The sequence below is a fragment of the Opisthorchis viverrini genome (assembly GCF_000715545.1).
Source record: "Opisthorchis viverrini unplaced genomic scaffold opera_v5_146, whole genome shotgun sequence".
Classification (NCBI taxonomy): domain Eukaryota; kingdom Metazoa; phylum Platyhelminthes; class Trematoda; order Opisthorchiida; family Opisthorchiidae; genus Opisthorchis; species Opisthorchis viverrini.
Window position 1 is genome coordinate 839,616 of NW_008751801.1, and position 26,576 is coordinate 866,191.

At 45.2% G+C, this 26,576-nt stretch overlaps 1 protein-coding gene across 1 annotated transcript; it reads right to left on the minus strand.

Annotated features, from left to right (window-relative positions):
• Window positions 1-25,435, minus strand: T265_06752 (hypothetical protein; the record flags this gene model as incomplete). Its single annotated transcript, XM_009172097.1, has 19 exons — window positions 1-277; window positions 1,012-1,303; window positions 4,697-4,901; window positions 5,367-5,457; window positions 6,097-6,430; window positions 7,691-8,347; window positions 9,681-9,961; window positions 11,649-12,094; window positions 12,189-12,234; window positions 12,619-12,913; window positions 13,886-14,184; window positions 17,352-17,595; window positions 17,823-18,201; window positions 20,447-20,518; window positions 21,238-21,454; window positions 24,650-24,739; window positions 24,787-24,876; window positions 24,915-25,092; window positions 25,139-25,435. 19 exons carry the CDS (start codon window positions 25,433-25,435, stop codon window positions 186-188), a joined length of 4,605 nt encoding a protein of 1,534 aa, XP_009170361.1.
• Window positions 25,436-26,576: the final 1,141 nt, after the last annotated feature.

Below are 26,576 nucleotides of genomic sequence, written 5' to 3' on the forward strand. Positions count from 1 at the left end.
TTGTGATGTCATTTGTACATCAAATTCAGCGTTACGATAAAAGCTAGTTGGATGGAAGACCACACTGAAATACATCAAATGAGAGAAAACATAGGGAGCAGGATTGTAAAATATAACTGATCAAAAACCATAGATGAAGACAGAATATAGCAATTATGCTCCGATTTCCTGTCTCTTTCTTGAGGCTATGCCTCTTCTTCTGAAAACGGCCGTGGTTGTGTGGTACGCCTTTTTCGCCAACGCACCAAAAAGTCACGAATTAGTTCAATACGCACTCCTGAAATGAAGGGAACAATGTGAATTGCAAACAAACGGACAAGTAGAACGAGGAAAAAACCACAGCCTCCGGTTACTGAACAGGTTGGGCATCTGTCAGTGGTTCAACGGCAAAACTAACCGACTCGATTGTATCCATGACCTCAAACGTAGTGTTTTACGTGAACGTCTTGGAAGTTGCGACGTGGTTCATCTTGCCCTTTCCCGAAAGGTGTACAGAATAATCAAGGCCACCTACACCTCTAATATATGGAGAATCTCCGGTTGAACGCTGTGCAAAACGTAAGGTAGCACAGTAGTAGAATGAATGGGCTTATCAATCGAGGAAACCTGAGAAGTATAATCGTTCGGCTGTGGTGCCTGGCCGCGATGCCACCCGGTGGTACGAGGGCTAGCATACTGCGAGGATGCCCAAGCTTAGACAGGGGAAGTCGAGAGGCAGAGGTCGGGTTCGAACCACGGACCTTCCGGCCAGTAAATTCGCGCTCTAACCATTTGGGCCATCTCGCCCGTACCTAAGGAGTATGCGCAGGCTTTGTAGTATTTCCAAGCTAATTTGAACGGGGAACAAGCAGAATAAGTTGGACGTCGACTGAAGAATGATAACGACGAACGAATTTCCCATTTCCTCGTATCAGCGTGTCACATAAAATACCGGTGTTGGTCAACGATTAAAATTTCGAGCGCGTAACAGACTGATATAAGTTACACTCAAGTCCAAAGGCATATACTTACCGGACTTGTGGACGAGTCTAAGGAATTCCAGCGGTACAATTGTGTCCTGAGGTTGTGTGTCTCGAGAACCAATCAAAATAGTAACCAAGGCCGTTCTGGGTTCCGAGTTCAAGTCTAATTCCGGTGGAGCGTGACTCAGAGATAAGAGATCATAGCATGATGCCGGGTTGTGCGCCAGGGTTGTAACAGTCGGTGAATTCCGATGGATAGCCGGAACAGATTGCTGTTTCTCCGCATCTTCGGTGGTCTCGGGTTTTTGGCTAGGTGCGTTTGTTTGCTCCAAACTTTTCAGCTATATACAAGAAGAATTGGAAACCCGTGAGTAATTCACGTCACCACTGAAAGTAAGTTGCGTGACAAGATATAGCCACTGATGGCAGAGTTCAAGTTAACCGGTGAATAAGGCGTCCTTATAGAAATGATCCCTTGGGTTTATCAGTGAGTTCCATCAAGGAATTCGGCCAGGCAGTAGGCAATAGGTTTATTCATCAGCGTCCACTGGTGAGATGGAGTATTATTGGGGAAGGACGTGAATAGGGCAAAGAGCTGACCACATGCCGAAGGAGTTTATTTGAGGTACAAAGCCGGACTCATAACAGTGCAGAAGTGTGTGCACATTTGTCCAGCGACATTGCCGGTCTGCCACACGAGGTAGCTGATATAAGGGCCTTCTTATAGGACCCCGCCCGAGACCAGCGAACCAGTGGCCTGACCCACTTAGCTGTGACCAACCAGCTTAGCCCGAGGGGACAGAGAATAAGGCATATCAACCGGATGCTGCTGCGCACAACTATGCGTTCATGGCCGCACTTTATCGTTTTTCCGATGAATAGTTGCTTATTAGATAGTTCGTCGGAGGGAAAAAACTGGGCGCTCGATCTTTACGGTGGGGATAGATGACTCAGTGGTTGGAGTATCAATTTACTGACCGGAAGGTCGTGGTTCAACGCTGTGACCAACCAGCTTAGCCCGAGGGGACAGAGAATAAGGCATATCAACCGGATGCTGCTGCGCACAACTATGCGTTCATGGCCGCACTTTATCGTTTTTCCGATGAATAGTTGCTTATTAGATAGTTCGTCGGAGGGAAAAAACTGGGCGCTCGATCTTTACGGTGGGGATAGATGACTCAGTGGTTGGAGTATCAATTTACTGACCGGAAGGTCCGTGGTTCAACCCCGACCTCTGCCTCTCGACTTCCCGCCTATACTTGGGCAACCTGTTAGTACCTCAACCCTCAGGCTTCCTTCGGTGGTATAGCAGCTAGGTACCGAAAGGTTGATAGAGCTGAACGATTCTTACGGCCTACCTATACTAACTCATCTTTCCTCGAGTCAAACATTGCTGCTTCCGTAAATAGAGAAACGCTGGTAGTCTGAACAGAACAGCTCACTGCCTCCATGGTTTTTAATAAGAAAATGCGATTTTTGACCACAACCCTCCAGCAAGGAGCACTTCTCCCTGTGTTCCTGTTTGATCTAGATACTGATATATCCTGAAGGAACTTTCTATCAGCATTGTGACCGGAGGCATGTCCCGCGTTTAGAAGGATCTGCTAACCTTGGAACTTAAGCGCTAACGGACGATCTGGTCGAGTCTATCAGCTTTCATAGACTAAGGGCGATTTAAAATGCACTAAAACGTTACGTCCCGCACACTATTATGAGGGGAATGCAAATGACTCAAATTATACATCTTTCAATTAGTGGTGGAATGCATCCAGAACGCCACACAGAATTCCACGCTAAAACCCATTTAAGAAAGTGAAATGCGCATCGGTCGATTCCTCGCAGGAATCCAAACCAATTAATGGAACGATTTAGACTAGTGATTTGCACGTTTCTCCCAAACGTTTAACAACCCTCTCTAAGTTGTACTCCTGGAGAGGACTTAATGAAGTCACGAAGTGGACATTGGCAACCAGGAAGCAAGTACAGTGACATACCTGCTGGGCGCGAGTTAGGGCCGTCAAACTCAGCACATGCCCATAATTATTCCAATCTACGCTACTTCTCCGTTCACGTAATGGTAAGCAGAACGAATCACCTTTTGAATGGTTCACTTTAGGCCCGACTGTTCTGTGTCTGTGTCTTGAGTTGTGGTCGACTGGATAAAAGTGCGATTCTTGTAATTTCCAGGATCCGATCACGTCTTTGACTTAAAAATGATGCTTCTTCGTGATGATTCTAGCTGACACAGCGTCTGGACTGTCTTTGTGAAGTTTTCTTTACACTGTTCATTCATGGGGAAGTTCGAAATTTGTATCACTAGCCGGGATTTGTTCAAACTAGTTGTCTGGATGCAACATACCACTCACAGATGCTAAAAACCCTTCGAATGGTGGCAATGTATTACCACACTAACTGAAACATAAGGCGGCTTTGTGCAACGCATTCGGTAGGCGAGACCGATCGCAAACTGTCGAAGAGTTTTCAGCAACCCTGCTAATAGTGTATGACGTATATACAGAGTATAGGGATATATCGAATATGGTACCAATTGAAACCTAAGGCAGCCTGGTGCGGCACATTCGGTTGAAGATCACCATAAACGAGAAACTAAGCTGGGTACCAAGTGAGTCACTCATCAAAATGAAGTTAGTATGCGGATGGGTGCATTATCCGAATAGTGGTGTGTTTAGCCAAACTAATTATTGCGTATCATGTTCTGGCGTATTTTGTATGAATAAAACTCGGTCCTTCCTACGAAATCAAGCCAAGGCAACAGATCATCACTAGAGGGTCCTGTGTGCAGGGCGAGCCTACCTTTTACCAAAAAACTGGATTGCAGAATTTTCCCTTTCCGAGGTGTCCCTGAAGCGGAGGTTTTCAAAAGAGTGTCTCACTCGGTAGAAACAATGAGAATCATCAAAATCTGAGTCTTTCGCAACAGTCTTGCGAAGAGGTCCTGTAATAGTCTCTAACTGATAGATTGGCTTACATTTCTTATTACTCCCTCAAGCTAATAAGCCAGCGTTCCAATTCAAACAAACAGTCAAATGTTCGAATCCATCCTAGCGCTTGGCTATTGACAGTATGGGGTTGTTCTTTGGGTTTCTCTGAAAACGCGAACCTGCAAAGTTTACTGCATAACTGAGTTTCGCAGACACATTGGCTTAACATGCCAGAACCAGGTCGACTGAGACTGCAGATCATCTGAACTGTCAAGGCTGTCGGTCAATGAGCGTTCAGTATACACAACAGCCTTTCCATGTGTACGGTCGTGTCAAAAGCTGCATTCGGATGTACATCTTCTAATCACTTTGGTTTTCAATCCATTCTGACTGTAGGCTTTGTATTAACAATCATTAGCGAAGTTTCTCATTATTGTCCCTTGTAATGTTTTTTGGGGTGCAACGTTTTACAGACACAGATCTGTGGTTCTTACTGTCCCATCTGCTGTTCCTCCTAGTCCTTTTGTATCAGTCTAAGCTCCGACTGTCCGTACCCATGACTGGAAGGGCACGATACCCATGTAGGGATGTCTCTACCGGTATTACTACCACGGATCAGCGTAACACCAGACAATACGGCTTTATTGAGTTCGTTAGACATTGCCGGACTTTATAGCGGTTGTTTGTACTTTACTATTGATTTAGGGATGCTAGTACTTTACTCGCAGGCGTAGACAAGCATAGAACTGGGAATAAGCACCGAAAAACAAACTAATACATACATCTCCGTACCTCTGAGAAGTAAGTGGCACATCCCAGAATGCTAAGCCATCGCTTAACCACTCGCGGACTTGCGCTTCGGGCACTGTCACCGGTTGAGTCTTCCTCTGATTCTAACTCCACCAAATTCGAGGCCACACTGCTCCTGGCAGGGATGACCCGCAGTGTCTGAACAGGTTCCTTTGGTTGTTCTTCAGGTCGTTGTAGGCGAAGAAATCTGCAACAGAGAAATAAAGCAGCTGAAAGTCGTGCTTAGTTTAGCTGGGAAGAGATACTGCCTTATGGTGAAGCAAGTATCACAAAGACTATTGAAACAAAAACAACACTAGACAGCCACCGTATTAGTGCAGGACAATCGAAGCCACATCCTTCTTGAGGTCAAGCTTAACTGACAAGGCATTACAATTGCGAGCCTGCCGTGACAATGCTAAGTTTAAGGGGGCATCTTCGGAGAACGGCTATCTGAAGTCTGAAATTCGTTGGAGCTGTGGTTAGTATAAATTTGTGTAATTTTGACTTGCAGGTTAGCGCGATGACTATCGTCGTCCGTATCCGGACCATTAGTGCAAACAAGTGCAGAGTGTAAGTGCTACGGAACGGATGGAAGACAACCCATCTACAAACTTGTTGCATTGAATTCATGAAGACGCCCAAATTCCAGGTTAACTAAAATCTCACTCACCGGTTACCAGAGTGTGTTTCATGTTCTAAATAGCGGATAGCCACGCGAGCTGTAGCCATTGTCTTCTTGAGGTAGTCCAAGTGCGAAATAACTGCAATAGGGACAACGAAACACTCCATATGCACAAACAGCAGAGCAGTCACATGGTCAAATCACTGTACGTTAATCGATGGATATGGATGGAGGCGGACGAGGTCGAGCGGCGAAGCTTCTGTGCAATGGGTATAACCGATGTTTTTGTTGGTCACTAAGGTAAAGTACTACCAACCCAGGTAGACCCAGAATATTGGGAGCATGGCAAAGCATCTGACAGATGGTGAACCGCAGCCCATAGACACACTAGAAAGTAACTAAAATATAATTGATTCGCCCGAAGCCATGTTTTGTGGACTGACGTACAGGGCGCGAAATACAAGTGGCTAACTATGTGCATCCTGAAAAAGCAATTAAGATGATTTTTACAAGTCTGATTCGATCACGAAATCCTACTACTCCGCATATAGTATGAGTTCGTAAGTTTATATGGCTATGTGAACAGTCTGTAAAACGGGACTGATATCTCGAACGACTGTGAGAACACTTCATCCCATATCAATCTCGCCTGCTACTGTTTGATGTCTCTCCGCTCATGTTGTTCACCGTATTGCAAGAAAAGGAAGAAGGTGCTGCCACCCTTCCCCCTCTTGTCAAAAAATGGAGATATGGTGGGGTTACTTGTCTGGGCACTCACCTGCAACTGGGATAATCACGACGAATGAGCCAGAGTTCACCAGCTGTTTTACAGCTGGAAGATGACTTGCCAAACAAAATGCGTCAACCACCAGGTAGGGTGACACGAAAAGCTGGCTCACTTCATAGCTCAGTTGATCAGCTAGCTGAGTAGGACGTGAATCGTCTGGAGCAGTGGTTGGGACAGATGAGACGTTCCTATCCGTTTGGGAAGCTGATCGGTGCGTTCGAGGTGATCGGGTCCTGCACTGGCGAGCCAGCTGGTCGACTTCGTTAAGAAGCCTCAAGCGTGCCATATCCCGCATCAGTTGAGTCTTGCGGGATTCTGCGTCATCCTAAGAAAGTGAAGAGACCATTCCACAATTGTTTTTGTGCTCAAACACGGGTAAAACGACAAGTTATTGGAGACGCACAAATAAACTACCGGAATGCTATAAGATAGGTTCCGTTAGGCCCGATGAATTATACAGTGAGTCCCAAAGTATATATGGTCCAAATACCGTAAAGATAAAAAAATCGTTCGGCTGTAACACCCTTTCGGTGCCTGAATGCCATGCCACCAGAAGGAAGCACGAGGGATACTGCCAAGCTGTCCAAGCCTAGACAGAGGAAGTCGGGAGGCAGAGGTCGGATTTTAACCAAGGACCTTCCGGTCAGTAAATTCGCGATCTAACCACCGAGCCATGTTTCCCTCTGTTCAAATGTAATCCGTCCTGAAGTGAGTGTCCAGTTCTAACTTTACGAAATTTAGTTAATTCTGTGCTGTCTGTTTGTGATGCTCACTATGAGTACAACAATAGTGGATCCCGAGCAGAGATTATGGGAAAATCAAAAAGCGCTGTCAAAGCCGTTGACCTCTAAGACGGTTACGCTCGTAAAAGCACAACCAAGCTGCTGGACTCTGTTCGCCGATTATTCCGATCTGTGTGTAAGTAGTAACTATTTCCAGCCGACTGAAGTGACTGGATTCTATTGCCATTTCCTCAGGGAGGTCATAAGACAGACACTGACTCACTCAATGTTGCGAATGTTTCAAAAGGCTTCTAGGAAGACGCTTTGTGGCGGCAAGAAATGCACATAGTTGCCCTAACGAAAGAGAATTCCATCCTGGAAGGGGGCACATTGATCATCTTGTGACGAATATTACGACACTTTACGTCCCAACTTCCACTTCGGCCGAAGAACCTGAGATCTTCAGGAATCATAACTATTTTCTATAGAGGTAAATGTTGGTAGCTCAGGTATCGTAGATGGTGGTCGTTGGCTTGTTCCCAGAATATCAAACCATTCACAATCATCATCACAAACATCATAAACGAGAGATTCAGCTGGGTTCCAGGTGAGTCTCTCGAAAGAACCAAATTAGTTTGCAGATGAGTGTATATTCGCTAGTTTCGTGCAATTTGGTTTCAAGTAGAACATAGGGTTGACGGAAACCCGGGGACTGCGCCTACCTGATGAGCCCCAAGAAGGGCGGAACCGGTCGTGGGCTGTCGATGGATTTTCAGCAACCTTATGAGTAGTACATTACAAATATATGAGTAAAAAAGAGTTTGAAGGAACACAATATCGCAGCAAAGCCTACTGTAACGTACATGGGAGTGACTCCCCGAGAATTCGGATGGGCCGTCAACAGTACACGCAACCTCCTCTCCATCCGTATTGGCATCTCTCACCGCCTCAACGGGAAGGCTGCTGTTAGAAGACTGTTTGCGCAGTTCGCTAACATCGATTCGCTCCTCCGATTCCGTTCGACTGCGGTTTTCTGGCAGATGGTGAGAATTTCCGGGCATATTCCCAGGGCCATCGATTGGATCACCAGGCAATGCTGCACTGTGACGACGGGAAGAACGTCTGGATTGTACAGTATCTTCGTTCCAACCTTGCTCAAACCTCTCTGGCCTCGTTGAGTACTTTGCAATTGAATGACCACCACGTTTGTACGATCCCTTTGCGTTCCATCGTGCACGTCCCTGCCTTGGAGAAACGAAATCTGCACGTCGATTTCCACCTCGCGAGTAAACGGGTCCACCGGAATATCGCGCACGGCGTCTACGCGAAGGATGAGGGACAGTTGACCAGCCTAGGTTGTGGACTTCAGGCTTTGGATGTGCCAAAGTTTTTTCACCAGGTGTGAAAGATTGGAAGGGTGGAGTTCGTGATGGTTCGAAGGTAAAATGAACACCCAACTCTGCTGCATGGTGAACCAGATGATGTCCAGCGGAAACCATGCATAGTGCGCGTATCACTCCCTGAAGAGAAGATGGAATCCACCGATAAAGGAACCAAATTCGTAAATTTTAATGAAGAGAAACGTAACGAAAAAATTATTGGGGAATTATGGTTAACCATCTGTTAGCAGGGGAAAAGTGGACCCTTGCGAGCGAAAGGACTGGTGACCTGCTGGGATGCCATATTAAGTATGTTACTGATGTTTTATTAGTAACGAGAGAGGATTGATGTTCCGATTCTAAGCTCGCACCTGAGGGTGAATGGCGTGCATACTCAGGCCCAACAGATTGATAACCGCTTTCGCTTGTGTTAAAATTTGTCTGACCTCAAATAAGCCAGTGCCTTTTAGCATCTATTTAACTTTATTTCCACTGTTACAGTGACACGGATTAACGCACTTTAGCCTGCATGACGGCCTGCAGGTTACTTCAGGCAATGCTCTGTTGCAAGTTTGTTCAAAGAACTCCAGCTGCAGACTTGATTTTGCAAGCTTTTCCACTGCCCCGTAGATTTTCGAAAACCGTGGTAACCTGGCTGCTTTGCTACTTGAAGTAAGCACGAGGGCTGTGATACAGCCCAAGCCTAGACAATGCTAGTCGAGATGTAGGAGTTGGGTTCGACCACGGACCTCCACTGCCCCGTAGATTTTCGAAAACCGTGGTAACCTGGCTGCTTTGCTACTTGAAGTAAGCACGAGGGCTGTGATACAGCCCAAGCCTAGACAATGCTAGTCGAGATGTAGGAGTTGGGTTCGGACCACGGACCTTCCGGTCAGTGATTTCGCACCATAACCACTAAGTCACACCAAGCCCACAGCTGCATTACCCGATACCCATATGGTATATACATATGTACCTATGGTACATAACGCTCAGCAGTGACTAGTCCTCGGGTTAGGTTTCGCCAGCTTACTACAGAATGAGCACAAATATCTCTAGTAACAGCAGCTACAATATATTTGTCTCCGTATCACCTCATACACTGGAACCTAAAATAATGAACGTCGGTGAATATAAGTCTTGTTAACGGATAATCGAACCGAATAAGTCAGCCGTCATTCTCTCCAGGCACATCGTTGCCGGACCACTCGGATGTAAAACAAAGCGGTAGAAAAATTAAGTGCAGTAGTTAGACTGAATCCTACTCAACTCTGGACCATGGGGAACTGTAGCCTTTATTTTGGCAGTCTTACACAGTCCCCGAGCATTCTGTAGGTGAGTGAATCAAGTGACGAAGAACGCCATGTTTATATTAGTTAACCCAAATTCTATACATTTTAGCCGCACCACAAAGGCATTACGAACATTTCTTTGGAGAATTAAAGAAAATCACAAGTAGGTGAAAAAAACATACCTCGTCAAGTCCGGTGAATGGTGTTGTTGAGAAAGCTTGGTTAAAGTCAATGTGCTGATGCGCTGCGTCCAGAGAAGGGAGGCCCCGAAGAAGCCAATCCTCTGGTAGTGGACATGTCTGCGAACTCATACGGGAGTGGTTGCATGAGGCTACGGTCGAATGAAACAACTTGTTCTGGTTGGAGGGCGCACGAAGACTGTCCTCAAGAGCATGCATGCCAAAAGCAGACATGAACTGAACCAGTGGGTTGTTTGGACTGAGCGGGTTTCGATCATTGGGGTCTGAATCAATAGAAAAAAGAATGGCTTATTGGAACGTAATAAATGATCGCTGATACAGGCGACAGAAAAAAACAATGAGGCATCAGAGCAAGGCCAATACTCATACAAGATGTATTTACTTCATTCCGCCTCATCCGACCGCGACAAAGCTGTCAAACAGCCCACAAAAAGCAAACGAGCTGCCCAAACCTATATAGTGGGCCTTGAGTAGCTTCCACACGAGAACTTATGCTCCATCCTCTACATTATACCGTCAGTCACTGGGCTGTTCCCATTAGAGTCCGGAAATCCTCGCCTTGATACTCTGGATATACCCGAAGTTTTAGGCCTACAACGATGCTAGAAATGACCTTCTATGACCATCGTTTTACTGAACAAGGTTAATAATGGCGAGAACTAGCTGGTCACATGCGCGTGCAGAATGCGCCTCATAAGTAGTGCGAGGTACCCGATGAACCTTCATGTGTATTGTGGGGCTCATCCGTTCATTGACACACACTTAGATTGAGCATTATGGACCTGTAGTTGAGCATACTGGTGATATTGACACTACCCCGCGTTCACCGTCCGACCATATTTCACCCGGTTTACACCGTGTACGTGGGATTCAGTAGGCTGGAGAAGCGACGCCATGCGAATGTCATGTGGCTCTATCAATGGTGGTCGGGATAGTGTAGTTAGCATCCGAAAACGGATGCCAACCCACCATGCTGTTGCTGTCCCGATTACCCTCATCACTACGGCTTCCAAGTTGTTAGGCCTTGCTGTCGTACAGAACTCCTTCGATCTCCAACCTACAAAACTGCCTTTCAATCCCATCTCAATCAGCCTTTCTATTTTCATACCAAGGATGAACAGGCATCTAGGATACCGAATGCGTCCTTGTTTGAATAACTGCAACTAATTTTGACTCCCGGCTTTACCAAAAATCTCACGGTTTCACGTCACACGAATACTATTCCAAGTGAGAAGGAAGGTTCCAAATTACCTAACATAGAATGTCACCATCTACATCTCGAAACGGTCGAGTGTTCAGATGAAGGACCGGTTTCACCTGAAGATAACAACACCCGATTCGAGTCTGAGTCAAGGAAACGAACTGATGCTGCTTGATCTCCTAAAGAGATAACAATTTGGTAGGCAGTGAGCTCGGCTCTTAGGGTCCGACAGCACGAATTTTCGCTAGTTAGTATGTAAATACGGCCCAATCATCTGCCAATCTGTTTGTGCTTGCATAGTTTCGTCAATTCTCCGGCCATATTACGCTCTTCATAAAAGGAATGAGAAGAAACGGATCTCTGGCACATTTCTAGGTTAATCAACGTGGTGCTTGATTGCCAAACAATGGCTAATGGGGGAGTGTGGTAGTAAAGGGTAATAAAAGGTGATAGTAATGATAATAAAGAGAAAAACCGAACCCGCAGATCGTACAGGTAAGAACTCTAGGGCTCTGAAATAAACATATCTGAGCAGCACGTCTGATTGTGACCGTGTGACCGTCAGTTGTACTGGTTCTGCATTTTCAGAGACTGTGCCGAACGCAGTTCCAGCTTAGCACGACAGACAGGATTTAGCTAGGCACTTCTACTTCGTTTTGAAGAAAATGGAGATTCACGTGCAAGTTAGCGAGACAAAACAAGCTACAAAATAAGCTTATCGAACACAGCGCAATTCAAAATTCACTAACCGGAATTTGTCAGGGAATTCGTAGACGAATTCACGAGTATTTGTTCAAACAATGGATAGAATTGGTTCAGTAACAAAGTCAGCTGAGTACACCACCTCTGGATAACATACTGCATGACAGTATGCTTTGGACTGGAATTTTGGTGAGGAAGAAAGCGTAACGGTCTAAAGCAGTCAGTCTGTATCCAGTCCAACATGACCTTCACTGATGCCAGCAGATACAAACGACTGATTAATGATACGCGCTTGCCCAGTTCCATGGACAAATCTTCAGGTTCCGCGCTGAATTCCTCATCGTAGGGGGCTATTGGGGTGTCTGCAATACACCCCCTATCTGTGGCGTCCTGATGCCATATTGGGTCATAGCAATCCGGTTCTGACAAGTTCATTTTACGGTTGGTATAGCGTGCTCCGCGTCGCCCAGTTCGACAGGTAGTAGACACCAGGCTATCAAATGGAATAAAAAAAAGGAAATTTCGAATGGACAAATTATACTTGGTAAATGGTAACCGATTTTCGGAAACAATTCACGAGGACCTACCCTGATGTGTCTGACGCGTCAGTATCCGAATCGATAGGTTTTTTATCTGCAATAAAACGATAGAAGCAGTTGGATTATGGTCAATAGTACAAGGAATTGTTATCGATCGTTCTAGTAGTTTTTACGCTAGGAGACACTCCTCGAGATTAAACAATTTGGAATTTCTGCCAAGAATTGACCAGGGACTAACCTACACGGGAATACAAACGACCTCATGCAGGACTTGGACGGGCAAGTCCTCAGTAATCGGAAACTTGCTCTACCACGGACGTTGCCCCAAGTCATATATAACGACTTGAAGCCCATACCTGTGCCTATAGTACATACCAGCTAATGGAAGAACAGTCAGGCCAAAACTGATCAAACCAGAGAACACAATTTGATACCCCCAACCCGAGGAACAGAAATAACAGTCACAGAAGGCACCAACCAGCACTATCTTCAGCTTTAGGTCGTCGATCCCTCAGCGGAGCTTCTTCTTCAGTGATAGGGTCCAAAAGGTCAGTCCTCTGTTCCTTTCTTCTCAACCGCACATTAGCTCCACAAACAGCTTCCGAGTGTGTCTTCCCGTGGGTTGTGTCCGCCTTGCCCTCGAGTTCCACTGGTTGACCAGAACGCGCTGAGCGTTTTGTAACTCCACTGCCTAATCGACCCCGTCTCAATCGATGGTCTGAACGGAACTCACCATTCTCATCTGAGGAAAGAGCGGAGGAGTCTACGTCGTCCTGCAAAATGAGCAATATGACCATACTGACACATTTCCCCAAAACAAGATCAGACACAAAAGTATAGAAGAGCAGAAATGTAATATACAAACACAAATATCCTTTAGACAGACTACCTCTCCAGTAGTGGTTGGCACCTTGCATTTTGCACATATTGCACCTTAGGGATGCTGACGACTACGGCTCAGTAACGCGCCCAGAGGGCTATTTGTCCCGGCGCTACTGAGTCCAGTGCAAAGGTATCTCAACTCCTTACTCACTTAACATGAAAACATCCACCTTCATAATTGGATTCACCCTTCATAATCTCCAGGAGGGGTATCATCAAAAAAGTTAACTCGCTGTAGAATAAACAAGAGATTTGTCCACCACTCGCAACTTAGGGCGTGCCCCTCAAAGACAGGCTAAATATCCCCCACCTAAATGATGGCTTCCCTTAGAAGGGAAGGAACCAATCACCACGTTGCGCCTTTCGCTTCCGTTTGATATATCGTCAGCTGACGAAACTCTGACAGTCAGAACTTAAGGTAAGCGGTTTATGGCTGCTTCCTATGATAACGGTCGGTACCGTACTGCTCCGTTTAGTACTTTAAACAAAAGGCAAAATCGTTCCCTTCAGGACAAACCGTCTGATGGGGCAGAAGTGAAATTAAGTAACAGTGAATTTGTTTACGGGGATGCGGACATTTGCCAGTTAAAACACAGGGAGAGGTACTCGCGGTTATGAAGCTGTAGTAGCTGTGGACGAAGTCAGTGAACAAACCACAAAGGCCAGAATCACGTATGACAGTTGTGATGCCAAAAAGCTATATCATTGGGTCTAAAGGGTTGTGTGTATCTGACAACAGTGTGGAGAGTTTTGCCAGTATGTCGGAATCTTGGTGCGTTGTTGATCAGATAACGAACGGACCAACAGCCAGGTGACGCATTTGGCGATAATCGAGGGTCAAACGAAACGGACCTGTCGCTCACCTGAGAATGAAAAGGACTGGAATCATCGGAACTCCAAAGATCTGCACTCAAATCAGCCTCCTCGCTGTAATCCATTTCATCCTCCTCCTCCTCCTCTTCCTCCTCGACATCCTCTTCTTCACCATCCGTTCCTTCTAAATCCCTCTCCGTAGAGTCGCCACCGGGGACTTTGCGGATTCGCCTACGTACTAAACCACCACCACCATCCGAAGAGTCCGTTGAGTTCCCCAACTCCAACGTTTGAGGTTGCTGTCTTTCGGCAAGATTCACATCCCGGTCAGGAATTTCATTACAAGGACCTTGAAGAGAAAAAGATCTGTTACTGAATGAAGCTGCACAAAGCTTGCATAAACTTTGCTTAGTATCAAATTCACTGATGACACTGCATTGGTATTGTGAAACATTTATACGTCCAGTGAGATTGGAGCAAGCTGTCGCCTGAATCCACCATGTCTATAGCTGTCCGGTATCGCTCCTCCGCGAGAAACTCAGTATTAGCCATGTGACCAAATCTACAACACCTTCCTACGACAGAGCAGGACCCAAAATGTTCGCACAATGTTCACCTATAGATATTGAATACACTTGTGATATCGCCCCGAACGAATCAGATCCTTCGGAAATTCAAATCACTTTTGTACGCTGATTCGGCCGCACCAACTGACCTACGCTTCACACAGTGATGCAATACTTGGTTTGATCAGCGTAACGGGCTAGTTCATCTGGCTGGACAGTTATAAAGTTCGGTGAATCAGCAAAGCGATAGGGCAACTGCTGGCGACTTACGGTGTTTGGTCACCCGTGTCTCCTAGGTGCTGCTTAGCCCTGGAGGAACAGCAGGTCGATTGTGCCGAGCACTAAGTGGTTTCTGGAAGTCGTTGGCCATTTACACGGCTAACGCAATTTCGTGTCCTAGTGGAACGTCCACCAACGAACGTGGTTTAGCACGTTAGACGACGTTCCCGTATAAGTGCCACACTCTTTAATGCAAGGCCGTTCAATTCCCAGCTTCACTGAAAGGGCGGGACTACTAAATATTGAGAGATTGGATAGGCCTCTGCTTCTAGAGTGTGGCTGGCTGCACATATGTCATTTTCCGTAATCGTATTAGATGGAACTGAAGCGACAGCAGACGACACACAACTAGTGCAGGATAACCAGCTAAAAAAATCAACGAACTGAAGGTAGCATGATTTAGCCATTTCAACGAATCAGCCAAGAACCAGAGTGGTGAACTGTATTGAACGACAAGTACAATGCTTGTGAGCAATAAAATGGACTGGATAGCAGCCGCGTGGTGCTGAAGTTGAATATAGAGCTTGAACATGATTACCATGCGCTGGTTCCTGCAACATACACTAGAGGTGAAACTCGACTTTTAGAAATGATTATAATCTGTTTTATCGGTGAGTCCTCTCGCTCTAAGGAAAACGCCTGGGGAAGACCACAGCCAGACCACACAGCCTCTGGCACTGAAACTAACTGTGTGGGCCCCGGAGCATTTTGAACCTATTAAATTCATTCGATGATACTCAATAAAAGTGAAACAGGTATCGTGCTTCGCTTCAATGCCTAAAAAGTCCCAGAACACCCCAGGGTATTTGCAGAGGTAAATCATTCTTCACTCTACAGAGACACCTTATCACAACTACTATCCTGGTGAGAATGTTGCAAAAAATTGCAAATATTGCAAACATTACAGTGTTATGAGGTCATTCTCCTCTCGGTCCAGGAAAGACCAGTTTTCAGAAGCACAACTCCCATGTAATTTTCTGGACTTGAGCACATACCTTCCAGTCTGTTACATACGCTAGTTCGTTTCGTAACATTTTTTGGACATCAAGAAAACTGTAAAAACGTACAGGTCACAAAACTGTGCGCCCATTCTCGTCTAGTCTAAACTTGGTTGGAGCCACTTCTAAAATGGGCAAGCCAAGCATGGGTAACAAAGTTGCAATGGATACAGCGACGTGCATTGCTTATCCCACCGGGTAGTGAATTTTACTGTAAGCTTATTGCTCGGTTACCTAACTGGAAACACGGTCACATCAACGCCATACGGAGAAACAAAGCAAAGGTGTTCCGTCATGGACGACCCATAGGGGTTCCATGCTGCTGGCCGTCAGGTTATGCCAAGTCAAGTCGAGAGGACCATGTTGACAAGTTGGCAGAAAAATTAGCTTTCAAGAGGAAGCAAACAGAGCATCGGAGGGGCCTACAGTATATAAATCGCAAACCGTCAAGATGATTCTTGATTCGAAGTACCGCAGCCGAGGAGGAAATAAAACAAACGTATGAAAGTTCTTTTTTAACTAGTATAGGTTAATACAGTAATTCAAAATAAATCTACCGCGATTAGATGGAAGTACTGTTAGTGCACATGAAACTGATCGGGATTTAACTTCAAGGCGGAAAAACTATTAAATGACCCCTGCGGTTCCAAAATAAAGCGCTTCTGCACATGATCCATTTCGCCCTTGTTAATGTAGTCCTTAATTCACTGGCATCTTCTGTTCCAAACTCGGCACGAGAGTTGACAACGCCTCACAAACAGAGCGTACTCTAACTCTGGACATCTCCGTTCTGCCTTATCTAGACCCACAATCATGATCACTTCGGTAGTTCATAAAACACTTCCATGGAGTACACATCAGAGAAGTCATTCTAACATAACAAAACAAGTCCGACAAATGATGTAAGTTACAATCACTCGTCATGTATTATTTTGGTTTGGACAACTAGGGCGGACTGAGGACAATGGCGCTGGTGAGTTTTATTCAAGCGGACACGTTGGGTGGTACTCCGTAAGTATAGGTTTGTTCCTATTCTGGTACAGGAGGAGACTATCATCTTGCAAGGGTTATCCTCTTCAAAACGTTTCTTTGGCGGCGAAACGCTCTACTCGCGAATGAAAGTCAGCGAAACTGTCATGTTCTTTTTTATAAATTTCCCGAACAAAAGTCTCTTATGAACGGAAAGAACTTAACCAACAGTTGTCTCAGTACCGCTACACCACGTATTTACAGCCAGACGTTTACCAGCCAAACGTCGTAGCAATGAAGAAACTCGAAAAAAACCTACATCTACTTGACGGGATATACTCATATGCGAATTCTAGAGGCGTCAATGCAAGACCCAACTAAATACCTTACTTACGACATTCGCCAACGGGACAGGTGCACTTTTTGATGGTTATGTTATTTAAATAAACCGCCAAAACATCAGGCAGTAGTAAGGTAGTCCTTAGGTAACATCATACTAGATGTATTCACAAAAAGTGTGGATACATGTTAGAGTAACAATCTCTGTTCATAACGATCACCCTTTCCAGAGATGCAAATTTTGATATTCTTTTGTAGTCGGGCAGGACCGTAACCTAAAACGACTGAAAAGACGCACTGATTTCTTTGGCATTTCGCTAAGGAGCCGCATAAAATGGGGAACACACAGCTAACAAAAGATTTACCTTCACCTGCGACCAGTTTTCCAGAATCCGTCGGTTGACCTGGAGCATCAGGTGGAGCAGGTCGATGGTCTTTGATAGAACTATCAAAAGCGCAACTGCCACGCAACTCTCGGGTAACCAGGTGTTGGTTCAGTTGCGTGGCGAGGTGAGACATGAATAATTCGCTCAGCTGAAGCACAAAGGATAGTGGCCCGAACGGCTCAGACAAGCCGTAAATATTTGGAAACTCGTCAGTCCGCACCACCTGAAAGTGCAAGTGGACACAGTTAAGTACATGAATTTAACTATCTGTTCTCATTGACCAACTCTAAAACCTGTAATGCGATTGAGTGTATTTACTTTCCAACTATCCAACTCTCGCAGCATATGCTCATTTCCGAAAACATCATAAACATTCATATGGAACAGAGGTGCGCCACGTCAATCTTTAAAGCACAATCTCCAAAAGACACAGGATGAAGACCAGCTCACTTTATCACTGCTTGTCTCTGACTGCACTGATTCAGTAGGGCTGTCTGGTACCGGCACCTCAGATGAATTCTGAGTCGATGATAGGTCGCCGGCAGTGTCTTCTTCCGGTCTAGTTGCCCGAGTTTGTTCCAACAGCTTGAGATTGGCCGTCAGCAGCGCTATCATCAGTAGACGAACGAAAATAGGGCCAGTTAGCTGCTCGGAGAAAACCGAACTTTCTCCCCTGAGTTCCACGTCATCTACAGAAGATTGATCATCCAGTCCAATCTTATCTAACCATCTATCGGGTTCCAATGTTAGAGCCGAACTGAGGTTGAGCATAAGGTGTAGCTCTAAAAGAGTGTCCTGAAACACGTACGAATGGTGTGCTGTGAATCCACTGCAAACGGGAAAAAACAGATATCGATATAAAGGTGAATGAAGCTTGAGTTGCAAAATATACTGAAATTCTACCATGGAACTAATTTAGCCTGTGATGGAAACCGAATCTCGAGTTCTGGTTGGTCACACAAGACACTGCGAGTTTTCACCGCGAATGAAGCACACTAGGCGAAATCCACTTTGAAAAGTAATGAGAACACAGATAGATAGACGTGAACACCTTCTTCACAACAAAAGCAAAACCTCAGGTCAACAGAGTAACAACAACTTCCACAAAGCCTTACAGGAGGGCAAAGAATCTTCCGTCAACATGACATCGTATTTTTAGGAAACGGAGACTGTCCCAAACAGCCCGGGAAGAATCGGTAATAGTGCCCATTTTCAAAGAATGGTGCGGCAATCACAGAGAGATCACGCTGACGCCATTCGCAACAAGAATGTTGGCGTCCCTTGTCCTTCGTCGGTTCAAGGTACAACATGAAGCACCGACTTGAAAGCAACAAGCGAGATTATGACCCGGTAGAGATTGCGCTGGCCAAATCTTCGCACCCTGTCAAGTGCTAGAACGAAACGGTTCGTATAAATGACCCACAATTTAAGTATTCCTGGGCCTCCAAAGCGCAATCGACACAGTTCACCAGTCTACTCTACTTAACACGGTAGCAAATGACCTGGAATTTTGTCGAAGCAATATGTTCTTTGCATTCACAGACTTTCGAATGTGTGAGAGTATATGGACAGCTCACCACAAGCTTCCGTATACAAAGGTACCAAGGGATGTCCTCTCTCTCTGCATCCCTATTCAATTTTGTGATCAAGGAAATAAATTGCAAATCAATGATTCTGGACATGCAGTCACTGAACACGCAAATTAGAATCTAAGTACTCAAAGTTGTGGACTGTTTGAAATGTAATTTCCAATTGTAGTGTGACAAATGAGGTCAAGGAACGAATCTGTATGCCTCGGATCGTGTTCGCTGATTTGAGACACCCGCGGCAGCTTAGAGCATATCCCTGAATCTAATGGACATGTATATAAGGCTACGGAACAGACTGTTTTGTTGTGTGATTGTGAGAAGCGAGCAGCCGAACTGAGACGTTTTCAGGTTTTCGACAATCGTTTTAGCTCGTGCAGACGAATCCGCAACGAGATAATCATAAAGTGAGTCATCAGTCATATCAGTCAACACCAAAGCCTGAGGTCCTGGACTGCACATGTCGAACCATAGTTTGTCGAAACAAACGTTGTTTTCCGTCCCCAGTTCAGAGTGATGCAAGTGAAGAGGTGATCAACCTTTGACCTGGCAAACAGATCAGGAATAGCCTGCGTACTGTCGGTACGATCCATCTTCCAGGATGGAGGGGTGTGGTCCCCATTGGTTGGGACCGCTGCCAGATGGCTGCTAATTGATGTTTTGAGCAACGTTATGAGTAGTGTATTAAATCTATACAATGTATCACAATATGTCGAATATCGTGCCAAATGAAACTCGAGGCGGCCTGGTGCAGCACATCCAGTCGCTTAAAAACATCACAAAAGAAAGATTCAGCTGGTTCCAGTTGGTCTCCCGTCAAAACCGAATTGAATACGTGTATTTCGCTAATTCCGTGCAATTTGGGTTCAAGTAAAACATAAGCTTGATGGAAAATCGGAGACTGCACCTGATCGATGAGCCTCAAGAAAGGCGGAACCGGATGCAGGCTGACTAAGAGTTTTCAGAAGCCTACGTCTAGCACAAAGTTCCTTCCGCATCCACTTTTATTGTTTTTCACAAGGCCTTCTACAATAAATTATGGGTATACTGTAGCAAAGCATCAGTGTTGAAGACTGACGTTTTGCTGTTAATGACGTTGACTACGATCACAGCCCCCGTCTCACTCAACCCAAAATCATCAAATTTTCGGTTGTTTGATAGAATGACCTATTGAGAGCAGGTGGGTGATTCATCGTCACGTAGTAGCAAACCACCGACAAGATCGGGATGACGGACGACAATTATTCATAATATACGTAGCATTCTTCTAGTGTGTTGGGACTACGAAGAGTAAAATGAACTTTGTGCAATTTTCCCCCTCTACTGAGACCATCTTTCAAAAAAAAGCCTTTTGACAGGTCGTTTCAGGTAGATTAATCAGGACACTGCTGATTTTGTTGTAACTGGATCGTGGAAAGGGACCCCGCAACTGCTGAAAAACACTGCACCATGATTTCACATAACCGTTAACAAATGAATATGACTTACTCGGCCTTCTGCGTCAGAAAGCACTGAATCAGAAAAATGAATTTTGTGATAGTCTTTCGGAAGTCTTTCGGTCTAAAAAGGAAGTGAATAGAAGTTTAGATTAGTGTGCTCCAAAAAAGTGGGTCTAGAACTGAGACTAACTGGGGCTCCATTGTCTAAAAAGAGACATCATTTGTCGGTCATACGCACAAGTTAGCAAACAAAGGACTATTTTATCCTCATAAGTGAATGTGACCGTTTGGACACGAGTAACAGCAATTCAACTGCCCACTGGGCTAACATCCCGCAACGAATAATGCCACTTCTCCTGCTAAATTCTGAGTGGCCCAGAACAAGAGATATCGAGGAGGTCAGGAAACGTTCCAAGGGGGTGAGGTCAACACAACCTTCATACCATTCAATGGAGAAGCAGTGAACCAAAATCAGGGACCTTTCCATTAGGATTATCTGGGGGAGTTTAGAAACGTACAGCTTCCTGTTGGGCGATCATTAGGTTCATTCATTTCTGATTTTGCTCAAGTGACTTGACATGACAACGAGGTGTCTCAATGTTTCACATATATGCTTCTTCTGTCAATAAGAATAACGGTTCCTTTAGATTAGATTGTATTTGGGACCGAAATAGAGGGTACCATATCTGCGGTAATAGTTAAAAACTAGGCCATACGATAGAGAAATTAACAGAACCAGGCATTAAAACCAGATCTAAGAGACAGTCTAAGATCAGTTAATAGACTCCCCAGGTCTGTATCTGGAATAAGAAAACCCGCAGTCTGAACATATTAACTTACCTGTATCGATTTGGACGACGTGCATACAATCCAAATATGGGTTTGTCGCCGAACAGCTTCCGGTAGCGAATTTCGTTTTTTGTCAAAACTGTTAGTAAATTACGTCTGGCGCCCTCAAAAGGAACTCTGGCACAAAGGCAGTGCAAATAGTGAAAAATGGCGTTCAGACCATAGCATCGTCCCACATCCAAGATTCCGAGCTGATTATGAGGTAGACCTACATGGAAACAGACAGCGTATGTGAGTGGGACAGATTATTGATATGGTCACTAGTAGTAATCAGCTACACAGGACCGATTCAGCAGCAAGGCTAGCAAGCATGCTATCAAATACCCCTTTTCCTATTGTTGATGGTGTCATCCACAACCATAACCAACAAACAGTAAAAAGCTGCTTCTACCTTGATAGTGGTTGTCAGCGCTGCGTGAGCTAGGGTCCGAACCAAGAAGCAGACTGGTGTTTCTCCAACAACAAGATGACAGACGACAGAGGGGCCAAACAGTGAGACTGGATGTCCAAGAGGTGTTGAGGAACGTGTATACTTGTGGCCCATTTGCAATTGTTCTGTGTACCAAATTCAAACAACCTTCATCGTGTCACCACGTGAGACGACATCTATGTGCAAATCTGCTTTATGCCTTAAGTCGCAGCTTGTATGTTCGTGCCTGCAAACTGGAGTGGTCCAGGGACGTTTGTCGCCAACACCCTGATACCGTTTGCACGCACAACCACAGACTCCAGTCATTTCTGATTTGCCGAAAAATGCTGATAACAAAGTCTGTTTATTCAACATAGGCTTGCGCTGCACTGAATGAACTGAAACTACCTAGCAGTGAGAAAGTTTGTGATGCATTTAATGCAACTCTAACAAGAAGGGGTAACGTTCCAAATTAAAACTTACTGACACTTTGGCTGTCCAAATAAATGTGCACAAGCCCCCCCCCCCGCAAATAGTGAAAAAGGGTAAACTTCTGTTTGATATGTTTCAGCATCTTAATCTACGGAGAAAGTTTCTGGTACCATCAGCAGGTTTTCTTCTAAATTTTAGAGGGGAACCACATTTTCCAGCTGGACCTCCTATGGGCAATCGACAACCTGATATTGTCTAGTTTCCGTCCGTCCGAGCGTTTGCTCATGCACAGTAATCTCCCAAAATAGGAAGTCGCGCGAGACAGAAGTATAAGGCTTTTCTTTGGTGTTTTCATTTTGAAAAGATCGCACACTGAGCCATTCATACTCAAGTGCCCATAAGTTTGATGGCATTGCTTCAGAAAGATCTTTGTTAAGAAGTATTACTTTTACTGTTCACGTAAAGCAAAATAAGGGAGTCGTGCATACAGAGCGGTGAGTTGAGAGAATGACAAATTCAGGCCCTTTATCATAAAAAGCTACCACGAGACGACAACCAGATGTATCGTTTCGCAGTTCACAACAGAGCAAATCAGTCAACGCTCCCGTAAAGAGATTTCGCGTGATGGAAGAACATGAGTTTCAACTCCCGAGGCAACAGTTTAAGTGGTGAAGTAACATGCGGCCAGAATACAGCCAGCAGGCTCCAGAAATTTACTTCAGTGGTAAAATCTATTTTCATAGAAAAGACTGGGCAATCGTGAAGAGTGGGGAGAATGTGAGTGGTGAATTCCGTATTCTGCTCAAAGTCAGCATGGAATAGAAAGCAGTTCAAACCTTCCAATGAAGGGTTCTCACTCGAAGGGCCAGCCAACATGCACCGCGCGATCAGAGGACGAGCGGCACCATATACAAACTAAGTGCGAGTCGAACATATTAATGATTAATCACCCGCAGCAGGATCTTGACAGTTGAAGTCCATCCAAAATGTTGTGGGTTCAGATCTCTCTCGAAGTTCGTGAAATTCTCATCACCGATGATCTCTAACAAGGATCAAGAAGTTATATAGTGATTCTACGGGGCGAGGTGGCTCACGTGGTTAGAACATCAATTGGTTGTGGTTTGAACACGACCTCTGCCTCTCGATGTCCCGTGTCTAGACTTGGGTAACCCGGCAGTATCCCGGCCCTCGTGCTTCTTCCGGGTGGCATGGCAGCTAGGCACCGAAAGGGTGGTACAGCTGAATGGTTATATCGTTCCTAACCGCATTAACATTAGTTGACTTTGTCATGCCTGACGATCCCCTTTTTGAGACTAAGTAAACTATCTATGGACTATCTCATTTGAACAAGAAACTTTCGGAGTGTTCATAATGGTAGTATTTGTGAGAAACTCACGGACAGCGCTGCAGAATATGAAAGACTGTGGCAGAAAATGGAAATCAGTGACTAGTATTTGTTATGAACGGCCTTTGGCGCGCTGTTGGTAACCTTTATGAACATCTGACCAAAAGTCAGCCGTCGATACTCACCCTCCAAACGAGGAACGACTTCGCGCTTTGCCTACCTGAAAAAGACTATCCGAATGTCACCAGCTCCTCAAGAGGTAATGGGTTCAGCTGCGGGTGTGAACACCACACTACACAATTAGCTAATTTGATTACGAAGGACTTGCAGCCCCTTAGTATCCAAGCTGAGAATGGCTGTATCATTTACGCACTTGACATCGATCAAGGAGCGACTTAAGATTACCTATAACTCATCTGTTAGGAGAAAGCGACCGAATGCTCGCTAGCACTTGGACGACCAAGGTGTGAGAGGTGAATCTGAGCGACAACCCACCGTGGTGAAGCCTGTTTATCTGAAGCACTGTCTTCACTCTACCCTGGCACACACTATACATGGAACTGGACACATGTCTATAAACTTGTTCACAGGTTAAAAATAGGGTAATCCTTCCCCACTACAGGGGTAACTAAGCGAGAGATCATGGACGAGAATGCTTTCGTCCGTTCATCAGGTTCCCAGTAAAACGCTGTAGATATATGCATGTGAGTGGATAATAATAACAATAATAATAATCGTTCAGCTATAACACCCTTTCGGTGCACGGCTGCCATACCACGCGAGAGAAGCAGTAGGGCTGATATACTGTCAGGGTGCCCAAGCCTGGAAAACAGCAGTCAAAGTGCTGAGGTTGAGTTCGAACCACGGACCTTCAGCCTTAACCACTAGGCTATCTCGAGCTCTAATATATATGTATATATATAATATATTTGTATATGTATGTCCTGTTTGAGTTGAACAGTGTGCGTGTGTGCATTGAGCATTTAAACCATGCTCTGTCTGCCTCGCTCTTGATGTCTATAATATATATAGACATCAAGAGCGAGGCAGACAGAGCATGGTTTAAAGGCTCAATGCACACACGCACACTGTTCAACTCAAAAAGGACAAAACACACCGAAACGGCAGCTGACGAAAACCAACAGGGACACAACATCGGAAAGAAATCTTACCGTCCAAACAGAAGCTGATGGTACCGAAAGATCAATGATACTTACCCATACCAGGGTCGAAATTGAGTGCTGCGTTGTAGTACGCATAAGCTAGAGGTTTTCCAACGCTTTCATTAAACTCGAGTAGATAACGAACTATAGTAGTACAGGAGTTAGTTATTTCCGGGGATGGTAGGACTCACACAAATCCCCAATATACATAAGACATTTCTGAACCATCTTTTCGCCAAACGACGAAATTACATGTTTGACGTCAAATTCATAAATGCTTTCTGAAACAAATGGAATTTCAGGATAGGGCAACAGTTACCGTCATACGTCGGGATATGAAAGGGTACTGGCAACCAGGCAAGCAAGTTTCCACGAGTCGAATCAAGCCACTCAGACTGGAGTTGCAATAGTAGCGACTGGTAGAATCCGATTCCACTTGTAAGGTGCATTTTTAGGGCCAACTCAAAGTCAGTCACACGATCTGCTCGGTCATTGTTCTTGAGGGAAGCCACATATTACAGCACCAAATATTGGCTGACTCACCTTAACATATACTTTATAAAGATGTAAAGGTTCATAAAAAACCTTGCGCCAAATCATCTCTTCTGCTCTCCTGGCATGAGTTGGAGACAAAAACATCAATTTCTGTAGAGCCTCTTTTAAGCTAGAAATTGCATACATCAAAAGGAAATGCAAAACCACACATACCGCAATCGGTAACCATAGGCCTCGTAACTGAATACCGTTTTGGTCGCCTTTCCGCTGTTGTATATCGAGGTGAGGCGCTTGATGGAATCGGAAACCGCTCTGAACAGATAGCATCATGGAAGAAGTGGACATACTTGAGAAGGCCTCGCGTACGTTCATTCGCATCCGAACGTGAGGGTTGAGTATCAATCATGACTGAAATCGGGAAAAGATGATACTTAGACGGGAGAAATTCAACATTTATCATTGATTGCAAAATGTGCCAGTCGGGCTTGAGTACTGCTATAATACTAAATGCTACTATGGCTAGAATTTAGTTCCTTTCATGACCATCGACAGCATACGTCAGTGTTCAACACCGATGCTTCGATGCCGCACAACCATGACTCATTTGAAAGCCTTATTGTGAAGAAATGAATAAAGGTGGACGGTGAAGGGATTTAGTGCTGGCTTCCTGAAATCATTCCGAGGAGCCTACACCTCCAAACACACATTCAGCAAATCTGGATAGAAACTGACAACATGATCGCCACTGACATCGGTTGGCAGCCATATCTTGCATCGTTTCTAACCGAACGCAGTGAGGATCATGCGGTCCCCATCCTGTGTTAGGACGGCCAGGTCCTGACGAACAATTCTACCCTGTGTAATATTTCACTGGAATTTCATTTTCTCTCTGTTGTAGCCAACTGAACCGCAGCGCTCTTTCTTCCATTGGTTCATCTGCAATATAGCCACTCTTCATCTGGTGTCCTTTGTCTTCTACCTTGAGGTCTTCCCACTCAAGTAACTAGGCTATCATCGTGACAGAATAAATTGCATCAAGCTCCTAAATCACTCAGCTAGCACCCACGACACAGCTTACTGCAATCATTCCGAGGAGCCTACACCTCAGAACATACATTCAGGCAATCCGGATAGAAAGTAACAAAAAGATCGCCACTGACATTGGTTGGCAGCCATATCTTGCGTCGTTTCTGACCGAAAGCAATGAGGATCACGCGATCCTCATCCTGGAAGGTGAGTAGCACAGACGGCACCCAAACTTTCCGTGATTTCTTTCATACCCCTCTGCCAGGTCAAGGGTTGGCCACCTCTCTGCTTCCATCACTCCGAGTTCCATTAGGCTCAACTATGCCAGGAAGGCCAACGGGGAGCAGTCCCACAAAGAACGGGTTCTTGTGCTGCGAGAAGTCATTAGGAGGCCACTTGGAGGTAAAGTGGTACTATCCTGGGCGGTGGTAGTATGAAAGCGGCGACAGAAAACTAGCAG